The sequence below is a fragment of the Miniopterus natalensis genome, chromosome 1 (genome assembly GCF_054644295.1).
Source record: "Miniopterus natalensis isolate mMinNat1 chromosome 1, mMinNat1.hap1, whole genome shotgun sequence".
Lineage (NCBI taxonomy): Eukaryota > Metazoa > Chordata > Mammalia > Chiroptera > Miniopteridae > Miniopterus > Miniopterus natalensis.
In genome coordinates, this window is record NC_142081.1 from 7,866,580 (window position 1) to 7,890,256 (window position 23,677).

The following is a 23,677-nucleotide window of genomic DNA, read 5'->3' on the forward strand; positions in this document are numbered from 1 at the left end:
ACCACTAATACCAATAAATGAGAGGCAGGCACAGAAAACCTTTCTGACTCTCTCTTGCATCCATCTCATAATATTCTACACTTTTTTTATTGAAATTAAGTTAGCTTATAATACGTTCTATATGGTGAATTTCTTCACTTTTGCTTCCTAGATAACCCTTCTTTAAAAAGTTAATTATTTTAGTATGCCTGCTTAAATCAAAAGTTTCTGATATATTAGTAATATTTAAGTCTTGATTCTAAATACTCTCTGAATTTCCCATAGTTCTCTTAAACTTTTGTAAATGAATCACTATTTTATTAACGGTCTGACAATACTAAGTAAAGTGCTGTGACAGGCTTATTAGTATTATTATTACTGTTATTATAATCACATTTCAGTACCACATCTACTATTTTAACTAAATAATAGTTCTTTAGACATTCTTTAGACAAACACTTATTCAATTTCTTACAGAACAAACATTATATTAAGTACAAAGATGAAACATAAATAACCTCTGAACTTGAGAAACTCAGAGCAGCAAAGAAGCCAAAACAAAAAATCTCATAAGACAATGGGATCACGTTTGCATAGTTGGTATAGCACAGGGGTCTGTAAACTTTTTTGTAAACTTTCTAAGCTTTGCAGTTATCTGTCGAAACTACTCAACTCTACCACTGTAGCACAAAAACAGCTACAGAGAAAACCTAAACAACAGGGCATGGCTATGCTCCAATAAACCTCGTTTACAAAACCAGGTGGCAACGGGACCTGGCCTATAGGCCATCATTTGCCAACCCCTGGTATAAGGGATTTGGAAAGATGTCAGAGGGGAAAATATATTAGAACTGGGCAAGGAAGAAGGAGAAGTGGGCTAGGAGAAAAATAGAGGGGAGGGAGAAAAAATAAGGGAGAAAGAGCATGTGGAAAGCCTCAAGGTGTGAAAGAGTCTGGTATGCCAAGACGATGGCAAGCAGGGCTGGAGCATCAGATGTGGAGGGGTGAGGAAGAAAGGGAGGAAATAAAGGCATGAACACAGGGTAGGCCCAAACTGCCCATACCGAAGGGTGGGGCAGAGAAGGGGAAGAGAGCAAAGACCATACCAAGTTTCTAGCTTAGATACCTCGGGGTGTCCGATTATTAGGACAGGGAGCTTCATTTATTCAGTCATTCAGCAAAGTGCTTTGCAGTTTTTACGTCTCTGGTTCATCATACAGCCTAAATGATTATTCCATAACATTCATACATTGTAATAATCTTTAAGAAGCTCTCCAAGTTCAGGTGAATTTTGTTAATCCAAGTATATGTAATACTACAATTACACAATAGAGTTTTGCAGCTGAATATTTGACATTTTACCCCTCCAAATTTCATCCTATCAAAATAGTTAATGTTCACTGATAAACTAAAGTCCAGCATTAGTCAAGAATCTAGTCATACACTCAGGAGAGAAGCTAATTGTCTTTGTGATTTAATTTGCACAACACTAAGAAATACTTCTTTACCCATTCCCATCTAAATACTCCACCCAGATCTCTCCTCCTGTGGGTCATGAGATTTCTAGCTCTAAAATATTAAGGGGAGGAAACTAATTTAAATATTGCTTTAATCAAGCTCTTTCTTGATTAAAGGGTCAATTAGCTGAGCAAATTAAAGGCTAATGACCAAGCCAAATTGCTAGTCCTATACATAAGTCCTATACAAATTTTGATGAGAGAAAGAGGGGTGTGGAACATGTAGTAACAGCGGGTGCCATGAGGGTAAAAGTGGCAGCAGAGAGGAAGGACCAAAAAAGAGAGAGAGAAAGGGAAGTTTAACATTCATATGAAACTTAACATAAGAAATTCTGTCCTGCATCTACCTTTACTTCTTATTAGTGATACAAAACATAGGGGAAAAAACTGCTTTCAGAAGCAAAGATGTGTCCACATGGAGATTTACCTGTATCAAATATGTCGAGCAGATTAACCAAAGTTTCAAATGCTGCAAGCCGCACACTGCAGCCTTCATCCCTAGAGAGTTCTATCAATTCAGGGAGCACCACGCTTTTTGTAAGGTCTGTCCTGCACAATAAGCAATGGAAGAAAATAAATCCAATCAATAAATTTGTAGCAAGAACTTACTAAAAACAAGTCACTAGGTTAGATGCTATAGAAAATAGGAAAAATCATAAAGATACGGCTCCTGCTTTCCAGAAAGTTGCAGTCTGGCTGGGAAAGCTTGATATAAACATAAGAAACATTAATAGTAACTGCAAAATTATTTAAATTCAATTTGAGTTCCCTCAACACAATATTACCTACAGAGATCTTAATACTAGTTTACATTAAAACTACAAATTATAATATAGTTTTCCAGTTTAAGCAACTTCAGCAAAGCAGATCCATGTTTGCCTTTGCTGGGGCAGGTTGTAGAATTCAGATATGATGGGGCTGATGGTTGGTTCTTGTCCTCTGTCCATGCTTTTGTTTTTTGCTTAGTTTATATTGGAACATTTTCCCTTCCTAGATTTAGGCATTTGGAATGATAACTAAGTAACTTAAAGTGAGAAGGAAAGAAATTAACATTAATTGAATGCCTGCCATATTGCTAAGCATTTTCACTTTTATTTATTTTAAACAGACACATGAGGAGGTACTCCTTGTTACAAGCATTCTTAAAGATAATATAAAGTTTCGCCTTTCATTAGCATGCTTCCATGGAAAACAGAAATAGGATATGAATGCTTGACTATCCAGAAATAAGAATATGACATAAGAAATTGAAAGCATACTTACCCAATGCCCTGAGCTATATTTTCTAACTGCCGACACATACAAGATCGAACTTCATATTCTACATCTTGACAGAGTGATTTTACCAAGGGAAGTATTTCTCTTTTAATGCTTAGAGAAGAGGAAAGGAACATGCAAATGGGTGAGTGTTTTAGAATAATTAATATTTTCAAACAGTTATCAAAATTTTAGCTTAATAATAACAAATATACTTTAATATATTTTATAGTTTCCAATCTAGTTTTACATAAGTGATTACATTTGGATGTTATCAACTACTTGTAAATTATGTATATGACTGTTTTTATTTAAAATAATGGTTAATTTTACAAGTATCACATGATCTCATTTATATGTGGAATCCAATGAACAAAATAAACTGACGAACAAAATAGATCCAGAGACATGGAAGCATGGAACAGACTAAGGAATCTCAGAGGGACGGGGGGCGGGGGGGGGGGGGGTTCAGGATGGGAAGAGATTAACCAAAGAATTTATATGCATATATGCCTAACCCAAGGACACAGACAATAGTGTGGTGAAAGCCTGGGGTGGGGGGAGAGGAGGAACAGGGGGCAGAGGGTCAACGGGTGGTAAAGAAGGACATCTGTAATACTTTCAACAGTAAAGAAAATTTAAAAATAAAATAAAATAATGGTTAATTTTGGATTGGCAGTTAAACGTTTAGCTAAGATAAAAAGCTGTAGGCAAGTGGAATATCTGATTCTAGCAACCATCATCAGCCAAAATATTCTTCAATTTTATATTTTATCTTGTGTCTTAATTATACACCATTCCGCCTTTCCATTTGGGATTTATCCTTTGGGCAGAGAGTAGCATACAAATTATAAACATTCTCTACAAAACCTCAAAATAAGATGCATTGTTCAAAATAATAAATTTGTAACAAAAATGAAGAAAGCAGAACGTCTGTCTTTATGTCATGTTTATCAATTTTTGAAGTTTACGATAATGCCATTTTACTCTCAGAACTACACTAGGTATTTGGCAGAGTAGATTAAAACAGGAAATAGAAGAAAAGTTAACCTTATTGATTTTGAAAAGAGATGAGATCAAGAAGAAATGCATCTGAATAAGTAGACTTCTGAGAATTCTATAAAGTTAAAACAGCTAAATTTGTATGCAGTGTGGAGTAACACAAACCTAATATAATTGTTAATCACACAGTTACTATTCATTTTAAATCAATTTAATTTAATAAAATAGAAAAAAGTTAAGATAGTAAATACTCACGTATGGGCATCAAACTTGTTGGTCAATTTTCCTAAAATTTTACAACTAACTAAACGAGATTGGACTGTTTGGGAAAGTTGTGCCTTGGAAACAAGTGGATTCAAAATCTGAAAGAAAGATTTAGAGAACAAATTCACAAAGTTTTATATATTCTTGACACTAATGTCAGCTATTTTCTTCGAAAGATAGTTTAATGTTCTAAACGTTTTTAAAGAATTTGAATTACAATTTGAAGTGCATGGTTGTTCATAGCCTGGACCACCTTGTTTTATTTAAGGTAAGATGATGACAAATTATGTAATTAAAAACAATTATACACAAAAAGACTGAATTAAAGCATAAATAGCAGAAGATATTCTAGAGTAAAAACTGCATCCTACCACATCAAAAAATATAAATAATACATGTCAACGTTATACTCAACATTTAAATAGGTGTAATCATCTAGATGTTTGGCATCACGTATACAAGCATCCTTTTATCTGGGTAAATCTTCCCATTTTCAAGCAAGTATTTTGCGCTTGAGATAACACCATAAACTGTATGAAGGCAAAGGCCAAAGATACTTCAATAAAATCCATAGAGGACACTTTATGGATAGATAACTGTTTGTTTCAACCATGACATATTTGAAAAGAAATATATAGACGGATAACGTTCACAGGGTGAAAAACCTTTTCATTACAGAAAAAAATTCCTTTCTAATTTTCCTACTCTCTCATCTTAATTTACTAAAACTCTTAGAGAAGGATGCATTGAACAATGTTGAAAATTAAAAAGCAAATAACAAATTGGTAACAATATTGGCAACAAACATAACAAAGGACTGGCAACCTTGATAAATAGCACATACAAATAGTGATCAATGATATTATTAGATAATTCCAAAGGAATAATAAAAGTAATATAAACATAGTACATGAGAAATACATACAATAGTCTAATAATTTTTTTAATTCTGATTAAAATTTAATTCCACTTTTTGGCCCATTAAATTAAATTTGAAAACTACTGCTGATAAAAGTCCAGGGAAACAGGCATTTTCACATATTGCTAGTTAGGACCGTAAAGAATGTTAATGCCCCCCCTGACCCAGTAATTTCACTTTTTTGAAAGCTATAGTTAAGGAAATCATCTGAAAAAGAGGAAAAGCTCTATAGAGATGTTCATTACTGCCTTATTTTGATAATAAAATACTGAAAACAGGCTTAGATATCTAACAAGTAAGTAAAATATATTTTGTAGCTACTGCCAAGTGAGTTCTAAAATAACAGGAAAATAATGCTAAGTGAAAATCAAAATAATGCTAAATGATCACTAATATGGCCAACAGCAACCATACACAATGGAGGGGAAAATGTACAATGAAAATATATCAAAATGTTAAAAGTGGCTAAGTACAGAATCATGGTTTTCCTTCTACTAATTTCTTTATACTCAAATTTTCTATAATAAAAATGTTTTGCTCTCAGAGTGGGAAATAACTTTATTCTTTTTTTAAATACTATTTTTATAAAAAGAAAAACTTTAGAGTGACTTACTAGTATTTACCCAAAACAAATTTATTACCTCATGCCTTAGGATTTCTTTGGGCAATACTTCTATTACAGACAGAAGAGTTTCCAGCCATGCATTGCTGACACCTGATTGACACAGATAAAACATGCCAAATGAAATGTCTCACCAATTTAGTTTCGACTCAGTCATTAATAGTTACAATAGTACTTAATGATACAATGGAATAATTATTTTTATTACTAGTGCAAGAAGTTTATTTTTTATCCTAGACAACATCTAGGAAACATTTTTGTATTTAAAAATAATATTAGGGGGGTATCTTTAACCCAAATTGTGCAGTTTTGCTGTATAATAATATTATAACCACAAATGTTGTAAAAAATTTTTAATCTAAGAAGAAAGTGTAAATCATAAGATGAACTAAAAGGGTCTTCAGCATTCAAGGATAATGAACTTTGTGGGTTTTTTAAGGAAACAGCCAGGGCCATTTTTAATCATACTAATGATCAACTCTCGGACAGCATGGCCTCACTCAGTTGTCCTCATCAGACTAACAAGATTCAAAGAACATCACGACCACATACAAGAAACAATACATAAGTGTATAAAGAAGCATGCCAGGCCCCTGACCTGCATCCTTGTGCTCCAGATGTAGTAGAATGATTTGCAGGAAGGAGTGGGCATATGTATGAATTGACACTGATTCTTCCTGTAGAATGGTCAGAAATGACACTGCAGCTGTTAACTGCATTTCCACACCTGCAACATGCAGGACTTCCTGTAGAATCAGAAAGAGTCTGCTGTTACATAGATGAGAGATCACAAATTACAATTTTTAAAAATCCAAGGTCATAGAAACCAAACAATCATATACCACAAATAACTGTATATGACTTTTAAGAATATGTATGATTGCTTTATTTAAGGAAACTATATTAATCCGCTCCTGATCACTTAAGTCGTTAGACCAAATAAAGTTTAAATGCCTTAGGAACTGATAAAATAACATTCCATTGCTTTATGAATGAAAATTCTAAAAGCACATAAACCTTAATACAATAGGCATTTTTGATAGATTTCAGCTTCTTGTTGCTATCTGTATTGTTCAGTTTGCCATCACACCTGGAACAATAATGTCAGAGCTCAGACAATCACATGTGTTTTCATTACTTGTATTTCTGCTTCAAAAAATAAACACCGTATTTTGCTAAAAAAAGAAATACACTTAAGACTTGCAAATGTATTTTCCCCTTTAAACAACTGACAGGAACATAAATTACCATGAAGTAAACTTATTAAAAGAAGAAATTTTAAAATATAAGAATGTTTTTCAAAAATTAATTATATTCATTGCCATCTCCATTCACCATTAAGAAAAAATTTTTAAGGTATATTCACAGTTAAAGCCTAAGTGAGATTATTCGTTTTCAACACATGAAAAGTCAAAACAAACTTTCACATAAACCTCATTAAAGATATTACCTCTACTTCTCTAGAAGAGAGAATGTGTGTGTGATGTAAAGGTAGCTAAGAGAAGTAGCTGTTTAACCAATATGGCCAATTATAAATTTTAATGCCTGTTTTATAACAAACATAGGAAAATTAGTAGAACAATGTGGAGCCTGCAGCCACAACAAAGTTTCACATCTGTGATCCTAAGAAACTTCATCTTTCTGCACCATTTCCTAATTTATAAAATGTGAATTATAACACCATCTTCTTAGAGATTTAAACCATTTAAACAGAACTCTTATGACTTACCAACTTGTGTAAATTGAGCATTAAATAATGACCACTGTACATCCAACTATCCCCTCTCTACAACTAGGCTCTCTAGTAGGAACCTCATCTTGTCCACACCTGAGGTGATCTCTTTCCAGCACCTTCTCCTCCTCCAACTTTCACCTTGGTAAACAGTAAATGACAACTCTGACCTTCCAGTTATCAGCCCAAAAACTTTGAGGTCATCCTTAACACCTTAGTCCCTCACACACCACAATCACATGACCAGTCAATCCTGATCCAGAATCTGACCATTCATCACCTCCACCGCTACCACCCTGATCCAGGCCACCACCATTTCCAGCTTGAAGTATTTCAACAATCTGCTGACTAGTCCCTGATTACATCACTGCCCTGCCTATACGGCAGCCAGAGAGATTCTTGGAAGTCAGATCATGTCACTTCTCTGTTTAAAACTCTCCAATGGCTTCATATCCCCCTCAAAGGAAAAGTCAAAGTCCTTGCAATGACTTATAAGATCTGTTCCCAGTTCCTCCCTTTTCCCAGATCTCCTCATGGTTGGCTCAATGATCTCTTTCAAGCCTCTGTTTAAATATCACCTTTTCAATGCAAAGAGCCCTATTTTAGCCTGAAAGCCACTGTTGCCCCAGTTCTCACTACCCCCTTTACAGGCTTAGTACCTCCATCATCCAACCCATTCATTTGTGTGTGGTCTATCTCCCAGAGCTAGAGTATAAGCTTATGATTGCGAGAATTTTTGTCTGTTTTGTCCACTACTGTGTCCCCTGATCCTAGCACAAAGCAGGCGTTTGGTATTATGGCTGGAGGACTCTCTCTTACCCTTTCACCTAAACTTCCTGCTCTTGATGCTCTCTCCCTCCATACACATTTTCCACATCTCCTGAAAGGTAGCTTCAAGAGACTTTGAGGCAAGTCCTAAAGATTAGGGATTGGCAGAATTAGACGCAGCAAAACAAAAATGGATCACATAGAAATGCATTCTCAATCCTCTATCATGTCAATAAGAAGACATCCTGCCCTGTCCTACCCTAGTATCTCTGTAACCGTGATTTAGAGCAGCTACCCAGACTCCTTGATTCAGCTTGGTGGGACCACTGCCAGTCACTGTGCTAGAAGACATTCAGCAGCATGTCATTCTACAGCAGAAGAAACAAACTCAGAATCCTCAAGCATTTTGCTGAAGGCCAGTGAGCTAGTAACTGGCAACTCTAAGACAACCTGTCTGCATGATGCCAAATCTAAGCACTGGATTCTTCCTCACAGGTTTTGCACTTCCATTCATCACTTATTAAGGAATGGCTTAAATCGATCCTAAGTGTTCCCAAGGTGGCATGGGAGATGTGGCAGCGGCTTACTGTGGCTTATGTTTATGCGGCATGCTTAATTCCCAGAAAACCTATCAAACATTAGGGTGGCTGATTTTTGTTTTGTTTTGCTTTAAACTTTTGTTTAAACATTATTTGCACAAACATTATTTTACAAGTCTTTCCAACCAGTAGTCAGTTACGGATCTTAAGAGTTCTTGGCTGATAGAAAAAGAGAAGAAACGATGAGGAATGAAGCAGAGGCACAACTCATCTCTGAAATCGGCCCTCCTGTGTCTCCTTGGTTTACTGTTTCCAAAACAAACATTGTTCCACACTAACGTTCTGGATTTGGGAAACGCTTTCGGAAGGTTTGACGTGGCCAGTATACATCACTTACAGGTTTCATAAGGCACAGTTTTTATTTAGCAATAGAAAGTACTTGCGAAGAACTATTAAAAGAAATTGTGAGGGCCACCAAGTACATTCCGGTTCACATGAGTCTGCTGTTTTAAGTTCCAAGAGATGTAATTTGCTCCCTCTTAGTGTCATTAAAGTCCTGGGTTTGTATGTATATGAACGTTATGCAAAAGAGGACATGAGAAGCTCTCCAACTTCATATCTTCTTACTGCATTACTTAATCTTGACTCCCGCAGCAACATTTGCCCCAACTATTTTGCATTTAATTTTCGAAAATCCTCAAGTCTTATCAGGATTTGGGTTTTTCTCTTGTGCTGACTTCAACATCTGGGACTGCCCACTGTTAAGAAACCAGCACAGACTAAGAGATTTCATCACTGTTAAAAATCAATTGATTTCTAAACATATTTTTCTGAAACATAGTACAATAAGAGTTTGATACTTACCGGTAAGTATTCTCCTCCACAGAGTCACTCACACCTTCTGGACAAACATAGTGAGATCCATACTCTCTGGGTAAATAAGTGTGCATCCTCATGGACCTTGGAAGACACTGAAAAGTAAATTCCTCTATTGCTTAAGTGCATGCCTTAATGCCAGTTACCCTTCCTCCTATGTACTATTGTATGGCTGGCATTCCAACTTGAATCCTCAAAAATGAAATGAGACTGTTTATAAATGAGTTAATGGTACATTTCCAAATTTCAAAAACTATTTTGATTCAAGGAAGGAAAATACACTAGACACTTCTGTGTTTAAAAGTCGTTCTTTAGTTAGCATGAATGGTGGAAGAAAGCATTTTATACAACAATGTAATACAGTCCTTGCAGGGAGGGAAACTGCTCTGTCTCCAAAATACCTGCATTATATGCATCAAGAAGAGATTTCTCTTTATAATACACAACATAGAGAAGCAATAAATAAATTATTGGCTTATTTTTAAAAAGCATATGTTTTAGATTCACACATTTGGAAACTAAACTAACTTAATGAAACTGGTAAACACATTTACCATAAATGGTAATGTTTAAAGGTAAAGGAGACCTAAAATTACAAAGTATCTTTGTATATTTTTAGAAATAACATCACTGATTATTTTGAAATTAAATAATAGGGATTTAAATATTAAAATATTGAAGATTTAGGACATATAAAATATCTGGAGTTTTGAGGATCGTAAATGTGGGAATTTTTAGTAACAATAACAGTGAACAGCTCTTTTCACTATAAAATGATAATATTTATGAAAGACTTTAAAACTGAGTTAAATATGAATAATTGGAACGTGCCAACTCTAAGACACCTGTAACAATTAACTCCGATACCTCATTCTCTTCCCTGCCACTAACTGCCACGTTCCCCACTAAAAACAGCGCACTGAAAATCAAACTGAGAGGGAAAATAAAATAAAGAGGAGATAGTAGACAGGAATAAGGGATGTGTTTTACCCTTCTGTAAATCTGTTTCAGTGGCTTGCAAGGTTCATGAGGAGGTACACATAAAAATACCCCAAAGATCTCTTCCCATTAGGGAAATACCAATACCAGTAGAAACTATCATATGACTACGTAAATGTGCAATGAAGTATCCTGGCGTGCAAAATCATGACAACACCAAATAAACACATTTCAAGACAATGATTTTGACAATGAACTACTCTGTCAAATCATTTTTATATATAACAAATTAGTGGTTAATCTGATAAATGACTTATAAGATCTGTATACTGAAACTATAGAACACTGAGAGAAATAATATGAGAACTAAGTAAATGGAAAGAAACATCATGTTCATGGATCAAGACTCAATATTGTTAAGATACCAGTTCTTCCAAAATCAATTTACATATTTAATGCAAAATAATAATAAAAATTCCAATAGTTTAGTTTTTTTGGTAGGAAGTTACAAGTTAATTCTAAAATTTATATGAAAATACAAAGACATCAAGAAGAGCCAAAATAACTTTGAAAAAGAGAAACAAAGTTGGAGGACTTTTACTATCTGATTTTGAGATATTATACACAGCTACAGCAATTAAGACTATGTGATATTGATACAAAAACAAATCAATGGGACATATATAGGGAAAAAAGACTTCCACATGTACACTGGCAATTGATTTTAACACAGGTGCAAAGGCATGTCAGTGTAGCAAGGGCAGTCTTTTCAACAAATGGTGCTGGGTCAATTGGGACAAAAGTCTATACCTTGTACCATATGTAAAAACAAACTCAAAATAGATCATAAACCTAAAAATTAAAAACTAAAATGATAAAAACTTACAGAAGGAAACAAAAGAGAACAATCTTTGTGATCTTGGGTTAGGCAAAGGTTTTTTACATTTGACACTAAAAAGCATAATCCATGTCTTTAAATTTTCTAAAAGTAAATCACTCATAGACTGATTAATATTAGTAAGTGCTCAAAATATTTTATGTAAATTCAGTCTTGTAATACAAGTGAGCATTTATAGTCATAATGGCATTTCATTCATATATAAATATTTACTGAGTACCTCCCATGTCCCATGCACTGTTCTGAGCACTGAGAAAACAGAGGTGAACAAAAGGGAGAATTTGTCCTCAAGGAGGTTACAGTTCAGAGGAGGAAACAGACATAGAACAAATAGGTGAGTATAAAGATCAGGATAAAGTGACTGTGCATTGAGAGTTTCTGAGGAGCTAAAAATTGAAGGGCTAGGAGGAAACAGACATTTGAAGAGTTAGGAATGAGTGGTCCAGGCAGAGAGAGCAGCCAGCCCCTGAGATGAAAGAGCTTGGTGGTATTGAAAGAGACATGTTTGGTTGGAATCCGGGAGGTCCAGGTGGGGTGTGACTTAAAAAGACGTTAGAGTAATGGTCAGTGACAGAAAGGAAATATTTTGACCCTTAATTAGCTAAGAAATTATGACCATGGCAAAAGTGAATAAAGTGGATATGTGTGATTTTTGTCATTGCTTTATCACTTGTAAGTAACTGCTCGCAGAAGCGAGGCAGAATTGAAGAAGGCGCTAACTATAATTACAAATACATCTTAACAATATCTGAACATGATGATTTAAAGATGATTTGCACATAAACATAGGTTTCATAATTTGACATGGGGTTGTTTAAATGTTTAGCTGCCTACATTATATAGTAAATCCTCTATAAAAGTCATTATTATTGCCCCCATAAAGTCGTACCCAGTAGCTTAATTCTTCAGCACTTTTACATAAAATATGAATCACACTATTAAATACTCCCCTGTGCTTGCTCTTCAATTGTTTTCCATAGTTTTCAGGCCTCCCTGATATAAAATTTCATCTGGGACTAAACAGATGACCGTGCTGGTTAACTCAAACATGAATGACATCATTTATCAAATAAAGGTTTTCCTAGTACATATTCATTAGTATACACTTTCTTCATAGTATCCATTCACTCTGTTGATTTTCTATATTATGGATTAATTTTTATTACTTTAAAAAGTTAATAAAATCATCTTTATAACTCAGTTATATAGTTTCAGCAGATATATTTGATTCATTGTATAAATATAATCTATAGATGAGTACATAATATTCTTTACACTTTTCCATGAAAATATGATTTGGGGGGAGTTATTATTTAATTAACTTGATTGTAACCTCATTAGCAAAAAAGATTTTTTCAAAATAATTTAGAGACCTCAAGGTCACTACTCTCTATTCTTCATCTTTTATTTTTACTTTATGAAACTTTGGACATTCAGTACACTATCTGTGGAGCAGATTTAGCCTGCTCAACACAGTACGTGTATAGTATGCTCAGTATTTTAGCTTTAAATCTAATTAATTTATATAGAATAACTTTTTTTTTTTTTTTTTTTAGAAAGAGAAACATCAATCATTTCCTTCCATACACGCCCCAACCAGTGGTGACTGAACCTGCAACCTAAATATGTGCCCTGACAGGGAATCGAACCCTCAACCTTTTGGTGTACCAGACAATGTTCCGACCAACAGAGCCACCTGGCCAGGGCTAGAACAACTCTTTTTTTTTCAGAATAACTCTTCATCAAGAGTACCTAGCTACCTGTTCCCTTCTAATGTTGTTGAATTCGCACTTCAGGTGTTAAGCTAGCAAGCTCAGGTCAGTTTTATCACTGAAGTTGAATGTAAAATTAAACCCAGACTGTATAGTCTTATTCCATTTAAATTATAGCATGATTCTGGGAAAACAGATATGAAAAAGCTTGATTCACTTTTGAATCACATGCGATGCTAAAATAAACATCTCAATTCACAGCTGTAACTAGTAAATTTAAAAAAAAAGAAGAAACTCATACTGCCTACATAGAAGGGTAGGTTATCTTGTAAAAATACCGGTATAACCCTAATCTAAATCACAGTAACTGGAACCATGCTACATATGCCCAAAAATAAAACCCAAGGACACACTAATAATTCCAGTACTTTAAACACATATAAGTTAATTTAAAAGTTATGAAAAAGTTATAACCAAACAGAAAGCCAAAGAAAAGTATACAAAACCATTATCAAAAATAATCCCCATTAGTATGTAACCTCCCTGAGCCCATTAGTAGGTAAGCTCCCTAAGGACACATAGATTGCTGTCTGTTTTGTTCATTCAAGTTCTTAAGAACAGCACTTTGCACATAGGTACAAATAAATAATAAATATTATGTATTAAATATTTAACATTATATATTAATAATCAACAAATACTAAATAGAGGAAAGAATGTTTTAGTAGATCAAATATTTTTTGTTTATAGCAGGAACACTAATTCTGAAGAATTTATGAAGCAATAAAATAAATATAAAACTAAAATTGTGATGGCCACAATTCAATCTTTATTTGATGATTCTTTAAAAGTCACACCACAGGGTCATTATTAGGAATATCAGTGAAATTATATATTATCAATGTTGTCAAATACTATTAATATAAATTTAACTCAACAGAATACCAAATAATATAGATTAATCAAAGAACATGTATGCGTATACACATAGCCCACGGACACGGACACTAGCGTGGGGAAAGCCCGGGGCAGGGTAGGGCCAGGGTGGAGCAAAGGGGAGGAAAATGGGAGACATCTGTAATACTGTCAACAATAAATAAAAAATAAAAAAAGATAGCTATGATTTTGTAAGACTAATTAAGATTTTCCTGAGTACTGAAAAGCTAACTTTATTAAAATATTTCTACTCAGAAAATGACTAAAGAAATCTTTACAACTTAAGACCTGGATTTCTCCATTTCCATCAGCTAATTTCCCTAAATATTTTCATCACAATTCCAAATGTGTATCATACTACTTCCTCCGCTCAATGATTAAGTACAAAAGATCAGCCATCAAAAGTTCTGAACTTTTCTCCAAGACATGCTACTGGGTAAAAGAATGGTAAATTCAAATCTTATTTCGCACCAACTTACTCTAACTTTTGGCAAGACTCTCCGAAGTGTCTCAGCAGGATTCTGTCGCATCAAAAACGGAAGATTTGCAATCACACTTGTTCCCTGGATATCTTGACCAGCACTTACAGAGAAAAAACAAATTTTAAATTTGTAATTATAAGCTGAATTCCTGGTTTATGACTATAAAAAGTAGAGTCATAATGGCTGCTTTTAATGACAAACGCTCAGACTTCAACAAAGTTTTAAACTTTAAACACATCATTTAGATACAAAAATAAAACCAGAACTGAAATTTCATTAAGTAAATCTTATAACAAGTGCAGGAAGATATTAAACAAGATTATCTACATACGTATCTTGAGTCTAAAAGTCTTTAAGACTATTATTAAATACTTTAAAATTCTACCTCATTTTTTTCCTGTGACCTACCAATTTGCTGCACTTTATAAAAAATATAAATGGAAAATTTTCATTATGGTAAAATATTAATAATCGTAACAGCAAGGGCAGTAACAAAATCAACTATAGCAGAATCATACAACTTCCTTCTGTTACAATGAAATTGCTGTAGCCCTAGACTGACTCAGCAAGTTGGCAGAAACTTGTTAAAGAAACACTCAACATTCTTCAAGGTCAGTAGGGCATATCTATCTCTACAGTGCCTTTTTGACACAGTATTCATCAGGCACTTAAAGCTTTACCAAAATAATCTCAGTGATACTCCAGTGATCTACATGCCTTAGAAAAGGGTCCAGATTCTTCTGAGAAACCAGTTTCATGCAAAAAATTCTGTTTTTAAAACATAAACTAAGTGACGTAAGATGTGCAAGTACCTAAAATATATGTATAAAAAATGCCAGTAAATGTGGCACTGCTATTCTGATACCAACTTAAATGCTAATTGCTTATGCCATAGTTATTTATCTTAATTTAAATTATTTTCACTTAGCTCTTCAAATGGAATTGTTTGTTATTATACGTATGTTAAGACCTTAATATGGTTTTTAAAAGTTTTTAAAGTATTATATTTACTTGCTTCAGTTTTATAAGTCCTGTTAATTAGAAGCATACTCTGGTTCTAAACAAAGCTGCCCAGCTATGAAGAAAGGCATTTTCCCTGTTGTAGTAAAATAGGCTATGAACTACAGGTCAGCACAAAATTCCACTACTATCACCACTCTCTAAGTGACTACTTTAAAATATAAAATCAAGAAAGAAAGGAACTGAAATAAGGGACACATGCCAAGATGGGGAGAAGATCAAAAAAAGGAAAGTAAAGTTGCATATAAAATTATTATCTGTAGTGGGTTGGATGGTGCCCCTCCCACCCCGTAAAACATGTCTATGTCCTAAGCCTAGATTCTGTGATGTTATCTTAATTTGAAAAAGGATCCTGAGAGGAAGAGATCATTCTGGATTATCCAGATAGGCTATAAACTCAATTAACAGGTGTCAAAAGAGAGACTCAGGGGAAGACAGACAGTACAGAAGGCAATGTGACCACAGAGCAGAGTTTGGAGTGACACGGCCACAAGTCAGAGAATGCTGACAACCAGCAGAAGCTGGAAGAGGCAAAGAACAGATTCTCCCCTAGAGCACTGCTGACAACTTGATTTTGACTCAATGATAGTAATTTCAGAATTCTGGCCTCCAGAACAGTGAGAGAAGAAATTTCTTCGTTTTAGCCATTCAGTTTATGGTAATTTACTATAGCAGCCACAGAATGCAAATGCACTGCTAAAGAACCTAGAGAGAAGAGAAACATCTGAAAAAGTGATGTTTCATATGACAATTTCTGCCCCGGAGTAGAGGTTCAGTAAATGTCTCTTAAAAGAATGAACAAGCCCTGGCTCATGTGGCTCAGTTGGTTGGAGTGCTGTCCTGTACACCAAAAGGTAGTGGGTTTGATTCCTAGTCAGGGCATATGCAAGGGGCAGCCAATCGGTCTCTCTCTCTCTCCCTCTCTCCCTTCCTCTCTAAAAATCAATTACTTTTTTTTTTAAAGGATGAATAAATGGATTACTCACTGGGTGAACTAACATCAGTAATATTTAGCATTGAGCATTTGGTGACCTTTATTCACTAATTTTCCAATTAGGAAACAAATATATGATCTCTAATGCCTCATAAATGTAAAGATAAAACATCACATAGGAGAAGCAGAAAAGAATAAACAGAAAACAGAAAAATAAAATGGCAGACTTAAGCCCCAAAATATCAATCATTACGTTAAATGGAAATGGTCTAAATATATCAATTAAAAGGCAGGAATTGGTGGAGTGGATTTAAAAACATGACTCAACTGATTGCAGCCTATAAGAAATTAATTTCAAATATAACAATATCAGCAGATTGAAAGTAAAGAACAGAAAACGATATATCATAGAATTGTGAATCAAATGAAAGCAGGAGTGACTATATTAGTATCAGATAAAGTAGGCCTCAGAAAAAATAAAATCACTGGATATGGACAGGGGCTTTAGATAATGATAAAAGAGGCAATACACCAGGAAGGTATAACAATCCTAAATGTGTATACACCGAACAGAGTTACAAAAACGTGAAACAAAACACTGACAGAACTCAAAGGAGAAACAGACAAATACACAGGTAGAGATTTGCACACCCCTCCCTCAACAATTGATGGAACAACTAGGCAGAAAATCATTGAGGACATGGAAGAACTCACTACACCATCAACCAAAAAGATCTAATTGACATTTATACAACACTCCATCCAACCAAAGCAGAACACACATTCTTTCACATGCCCAAAGAACCTATATCAAGAAAGACCATATCCTAGGCCATAAAATAATTCTCAATAATTTTTTAAAAATTAAAATCATAGTGTTCTCTGACCACAATGGGATTAAATAAGAAGTCAATAATATAAAATAATATCAAAATCTCCAAATTCTTAGAAACGAAATAACACATTTCTACATAATCCATGGATCAAAGAGGAAGTCCCATAAAAATTTTAAAAATACATTGAACTGAATAAAAATGAAAATATAACATATCAAAATCTGTGGGACACAGCTGAAGCAGTGTAGAGGAAGAAATTTATAACACTAAATGCATACAATAGAAAAGAGAAAAAAATCTCAAATAAATAATCTAATGTTTACCCCAAGAACTTAGAAGAACAAAATAATCACAATGCAAAGCAGAGAAAGAAATAATAAAGAGCAGAAATTAATGAAATAAAAACAGAAAACAACAGAGAAAATAAGTAAAACAAAGACCTGGTTCTTTTAAAGAATCAATAAAATTCACTAACCTCTAGTAAGACTGACAAAAAATGAGAAAAGATACAAATTACCAATACCAGGATTGAAACAGAGGGTATCACTACAGACCCTTCAGACATCAAAAGGATAATAAAATAATAATATAAATAATTCTATACACATAAATCTGACAACTTAGACAAAATGGAACAATTCCTTACAAAACACAAACTGCCACAACTCACTCAGTATGAAATACATCATTTGAACAGACCTACAACTATTGAGGAAATTGAATTCAATTTTAAAACTCCTTAAAAAAATTTTCCAGGTCCAGGTAATTTCACTGGAAATGTATACTGGTACAGCCACTCTAGAAAACAACTTGGCAGTTTCTTAAAGTACTACACATGCAACAACATACAACCAGCAATTGCACCGTTGGACATTTATCCCAAAGAAATGAAAGCTTATATTCACACAAAAACCAATGGGTAAATGCTTATAACAGATTTATTTGAACCAAAAAATATAAACAACCTATATATGCTTAAATGGGTGAATGGTTAAACAAACTGTGGTAAATCCATACTATGGAATGCTACTCAGCAATAAAAAAGGAACCAAGTATGGACAGATGCAACAACCTGATGAACGTCTAACAAATTGCACTGAGTGAAAAAAGCCAACCCCAAAAGGTCACATACAGTATGATTCCATTTATACAGGGTGGGTTTACAGTTGTTCATATAGAAAATTATACGATAATTAACAGATAATAATACAAGAATAAACTCTGTGCTTCACATACTCACAACTGTAAACCTACTTTTGCACCATCTTGTATAACATTCTTGAAATGACAAAAGTATACAAATGAAGATGACAGTGGTTTCCAGGGGTTAGAGACGGATGTGGGTGGGGGAGAAGGGAAAAAGATGTGACTATAATAGTGTAAACTGGGTAATGAAAATATTAATTGTCTTGATTGTATCAGTGTCAATATCCTGGTTGTAATACTATACTATAGTTTTTCAAAATTTTACTATAGGGGGAAACTGGGGAAAGAGAACATGGGTGTCTGTATCATTTCTTACAACTGTATGTGAATCTACAATTATTTCAAAAGAAAAAGTTTAATTTTTTAAAAATAAATCAATATGACAGACTTTTTAAAAAACACATATGAACATCTCAACAAACAGAAATATGACAAATCCAACATTCATTCATGATTTAAAACCATCAACAAACTAGAAACAAAAGGGAACTTCTTCAACCAGATAAAGGGCATCTATGAAAAACTTAGAGCTAACATCCTACTTAACAGTGAAAGAACAAATACTTCCTCCCTAATCATGAACAAGGCAAGGATGTTCACTGTTATCACTGATATTTAGCATTGTGTTGGAGGTTTGAGCAAGTGCAACAGGTAATAAAAATAAGAGGCTTATGTACTAAAAAGGAAGAAATTAAGCTGTAATGTACAAAACAGCTAGTAGTACTAATAAGTGAGTCTAGCAGTGTGGCAGGGTACAAGATCAAAAAGGATTTGAGAGAAAGTGATATATTAGACAGGTAAAGAAGATCCAATATACCTTTTTTTTTAATCCTCACCCAAGGATATTTTTTTCCATTGCTTTTTCAGAGAAAGTGCGAGAGAGGGGGAGAGAAAGAGAGAGAGAGACATCAATGTGAGAAAGACACATCTATTGGTCGCGTCCCAAATGTGCCCTGACCAGGTCCAGGGATTGAACCTGCAAGAGAGGTATGTGCCCTTGGCCAGAACTGAACTGGGACCCCTCAATACTCAGGCCAACGCCCTACCTGCTGAGCCAAACAGGCTAGGGTCAAATATAGTTTTAAGAGAAGTCCCTAAAAAAGAACCTATTAAAGGGAAGCTTTAAAAAAAAAATTATTAAGAAAACACTTTCTTGAAATAAAAAAAGATTCAAAGGAGCACACCATATACCTGAGAAAATCAATCCAGTATAACTGACACTGAGATATATTACTGGACTTTAAAGAAAAAGAAAAGTCCTTTGGGCATCCAAGCAAAATGAGCAAGTTACTGGTAACAGAAACAAAATGAGAATGTCATTAAACTTTGACAGTAATAAGATATCAGAAAAGCACATAACAATAGATAAATGGCAATGCTTACTGTAAACAGGATTTGAAAGGATAAAAGAAATGAACCTAAATTGTAATCACCATAATCTCTATCAACAAACAAAATCTAGGATGATCCACGATGGCAGCAGAGTAGGTAGAAGTTGCACTTGGTGCCTCCCAGGACAACACTGGAATTAAAACTAAATTATATAACAATTCAACCTGAATAATCAACTGCAGGCTAGTTGAACAGAAGTCTTATAACCAAGAACTTAAAGAAGAAGCCACATCAAGACTAATAGCAAGGGCAGAGATGTGAAAAGCTATTCTTTAAAATTGCAGGAGAAATAAAGAGCTTCCCAGAGAAGAAAAAGCTAAAGGAGTTCATCACTACCAAACAAGTACTACAAGAAATATTAAAGGGACTTCTTTAAAAAAGAGAGAGAGAGAGAGAGAGGAATGTAATTATAAAGAATAATATTGCAATAAATACTTTCCTATCAATAATCACTTTAAATATAAATGGATTATATGCTCCAATAAAAAAAACACTGGGTAGCTGAATGGATAAGAAAACAAGACCAATATATATGCTCTCTACAAGAGACCCACCTCAGAACGAAAGACACACACAGACTAAAAGTAAAAAGAGGAAAAAGATATTTCCTGCAAATGAAAAGAAAAAAAAAAAAGCTGGGGTATCAATACTTATATCAGACAAAATATACTTTAAAACAAAGGCTATAATAACAGACAAAGAAGGACATTACATAAAGATAAAGGGATCAGATTCCAAGATGGCAGCAGATTGAGTGAACACTACACTGACACTCTCCCGGGAACAAACTAGAATTACAGTTAAAACATAGAAAAACCACCCTGAATAATCAGCTGCAACTGAAGGCTAGTTGGGGAGCACCATCATAACCAAAAGGAAAAGTGGAGACCACATAGAGACTAGTAAAGTACAGAGGCACTAGAGGGTTTGCTCAGTTCCCACAGGCAGCAGCTGAAGGTCTGGAGGGATATTTCAGTTGCTGAGGGTTCCCACTGTGAACTTGGGGTCTAAACCCCAAGCTGGGCTCTCCAGCCCAGAGCACCAGAACTGAGAAAGGTACCCACATATCATCTGGCTGTAAAAAACAGCGGGTTTCTGCCTGCCAGGGAGAGATGGCTAGTTTCATGTGCAGCCACTCACCTTGGGCCCCAGCAGAGGTAGAGTGGACTAGAGCAGTGTGAGGAGAATCCAGGGGGGCTGGCTGGGGGAAAAGATCTCAGAGGGGACCCATATGGACCCCAGTGCTGAGTCATTCCCTCATACTGCAGAAGACATCTTTCTCAGGCAGACATTTAGGCTTCTGAGCATATTTTGCCTAGGGGGAAGCAATTGACCCATCCTGCTGGAAAACCTCTGGCCCCACGCCGTGGTTTCTACAGCCTGCTGCACCTTAAGAGAATGATGACAATCAGCCACCCCACCCTGCAGAGTTTCTACAGCCTGAGGCGCATTAAGAGACTGAATAACAGCCTCTGGGTGCTTTGAGTCTTTGCCTGATTTGCTTCTGGTACCAGGGCTCAGAAAAGCAGACTTTGGTGCACATCTTGGTCCTATCCAAACACACCCAGCCCCAGCAGAGGAAACCAGACACTGTAGAGTGTGGAAAACCTCAAACAGGGTACTCAAGGACAGTCACAAACAGCATCTGACATTCGCCTGCACCAGAAACCATCCAAAAAACTGGGAGTCCTAGCAGATCCAACCAATACATAAAAACAAATCCAAACAGGCAGATAAAATGGGGAGACAAAAAAACAAGCCCCAAAGGAAAGAACAAAATAATTTTCTAGAAGAGGAGCTAAATGAAATGGAGATAAGCGATCTATCAGATATGGAGTTCAGAATACTGCTCATAAAGATGCTCACCAGCATTGAAAAAAGATGTAGAAAGAATGAAGGAAATTAAGAATGACATAATAGAAATAAAAAAACATTGGAAGAAATTAACAGCAGATTAGGGGAAGCTGAGGATCAGATCAGCAAATTAGAAGACAGAGTAGAAAGAATAACTCAATCAGAGAACCAAAAAGAAAAAAACAATTAAAAACAGGAGGATAGTTTAAGGGAGCTGTGGGACAACATGAAACATAACAATATTAGCATCATAGGAGTGCCAGAAGAGGTCGAAAGTAAGCAAGGGTCAGAGAACCTGTTTGAAGAAATAATGGCAGAAAACTTCCCTAACCTGGTCAAGGAAAAAGTCACACAAGTCCAGGAGGCACAGAGAGTCCCAAGCAAGAAGAACCCAAAGAGGCCCACGCCCAGACACATCATAATTAAAAATATTAGCAAACCGAACTCAGCAATACATTAAAACGATCATGCACCATAATCAAGTGGAATTTACGCCTGGGAATATCTTGGGTGCTGTGGACCTACTATTATCTCCTGCTGACTTTGGTCCCAATCAGAATAAATAAACCAAATATGTGTGAATCTATGCCACCAATCACTGAATGGGAGAAACACAAAAACAATCAACATAGGTTTAAGTCAACAGTATAAAATTCACTTTATTGCTATTTGATATGGTACATATAATTTTAAAATAAATGTTTAATCAACATTTTACTTATATATTTTTTTATAAAATAAGCTTCCTAGATTTCAAAACCTACAACTTTCAAGTAAAAGGCACAAGGAACAATCGTCCTGGCTACACCACGAGCTGCTCCTTTTTGCCCCAATTGTGCCATTCTTTGGGACATGTTTCTTTTCTAAGAAACAAAAAGGACACAAGCCCACTCAGCAAACCATTCTTCTAAAATGAAAAATAACTGGGTTAATCATCTAATCTGTGCACTAGTGACTAAAAAGGAAAGAGGAGGGGAAAAAAAGACTAGTTAGATAAGTGAATTTAGGACAGCTATCTTTTAAATTCTAAATTAATGTTACTAATTATTTTATTCCCATTGGGAGATGCACCTATTTTAAAGAGCCATTTATAGTAATATCTTAAACCAATGAAAAACAAGTCAATCCACTCAAGCATTTTTTGCGATAATAAAAAATTTCGCAGTCTTCATTGTCATCCCAGCTCCTGCCAGTGTCATGGTAACTTCATCAATCAAGTGAATAACGAATAGCTAGTTTTTGACCCCCTCTAACCCAATAATGTTTTGTCCAAATTTTACATTCTCCCATGCTTAGCACAGTATCTAGCACACTGAAAAGCTTCCATAAATATCTGATTTAAATTGGTCTCCACATAAACAACCATTTTTAAAAGCTGGATCAATCATTACCTGGAAATGCTCCATTTCTAGAATCTCAAACTCTGATCTCACTGGCTGCCTATAAACTCTTAACTTTCTATTTTTTTCCATTGCTAAACCCATTTTTCATTCTTATCACATTTCTAATCCTTAAATTCCTTCTTATTCTCCAGTTTCTAATATTTCTTACTTTCTTACTAGTTTTTACTTTCTTACTTGCCAGCCTGAACCTCCCTGACTATCACTTCAATTACAGTCCCACTAATGACCTTACTCTTTCAATTCTTCTCCTCCTAATAACAATAAAAATAGTATCTAATATACTACATACTAGGCACAATGCTAATAATAATAAGCACCTTATTTGTAGTCATCTTATTTAATTCTCACAATAATTTTATGAGGTAGGTTAAATATTATTATTAGCTCCATTTTATAGATGAGCAATTTAGGGCTTAGAGAGATGCAGGTACTTGCCCAAAGTTACCCAGCCTGTATAATCCAAAACCTATACACAAACCATTATACAACACTGCCTCTCTTTCAACCTGTGCACCCAGCCAATACCAAACCCATCCATCTGTTTTTTCCATCCCACTCCTGATCCTAAGCCGTGTATGTAGCACTACTAG

General features: G+C 34.9%; 1 protein-coding gene across 4 annotated transcripts in view; it reads right to left on the reverse strand.

Annotated features, from left to right (window-relative positions):
- Positions 1-23,677, reverse strand: part of PPP4R4 (protein phosphatase 4 regulatory subunit 4) — a 70,844-nt gene that overhangs the window by 27,730 nt on the left and 19,437 nt on the right. For 3 of the 4 annotated variants that reach the window (XM_087818432.1, XM_087818427.1, XM_087818435.1), the window contains exons 3-8: positions 14,440-14,542; positions 6,159-6,306; positions 5,580-5,653; positions 4,011-4,117; positions 2,760-2,867; positions 1,924-2,045 (exon numbers count right to left, since the gene is read on the reverse strand). In XM_087818432.1, the coding sequence (XP_087674558.1) occupies positions 1,924-2,045; positions 2,760-2,867; positions 4,011-4,117; positions 5,580-5,653; positions 6,159-6,306; positions 14,440-14,542 (662 nt within the window). Of the gene's footprint in view, positions 1-1,923; positions 2,046-2,759; positions 2,868-4,010; positions 4,118-5,579; positions 5,654-6,158; positions 6,307-7,899; positions 9,358-9,463; positions 9,571-14,439; positions 14,543-23,677 lie in introns of those variants that run through there. The other variant, XM_087818439.1, reaches the window with a different exon arrangement.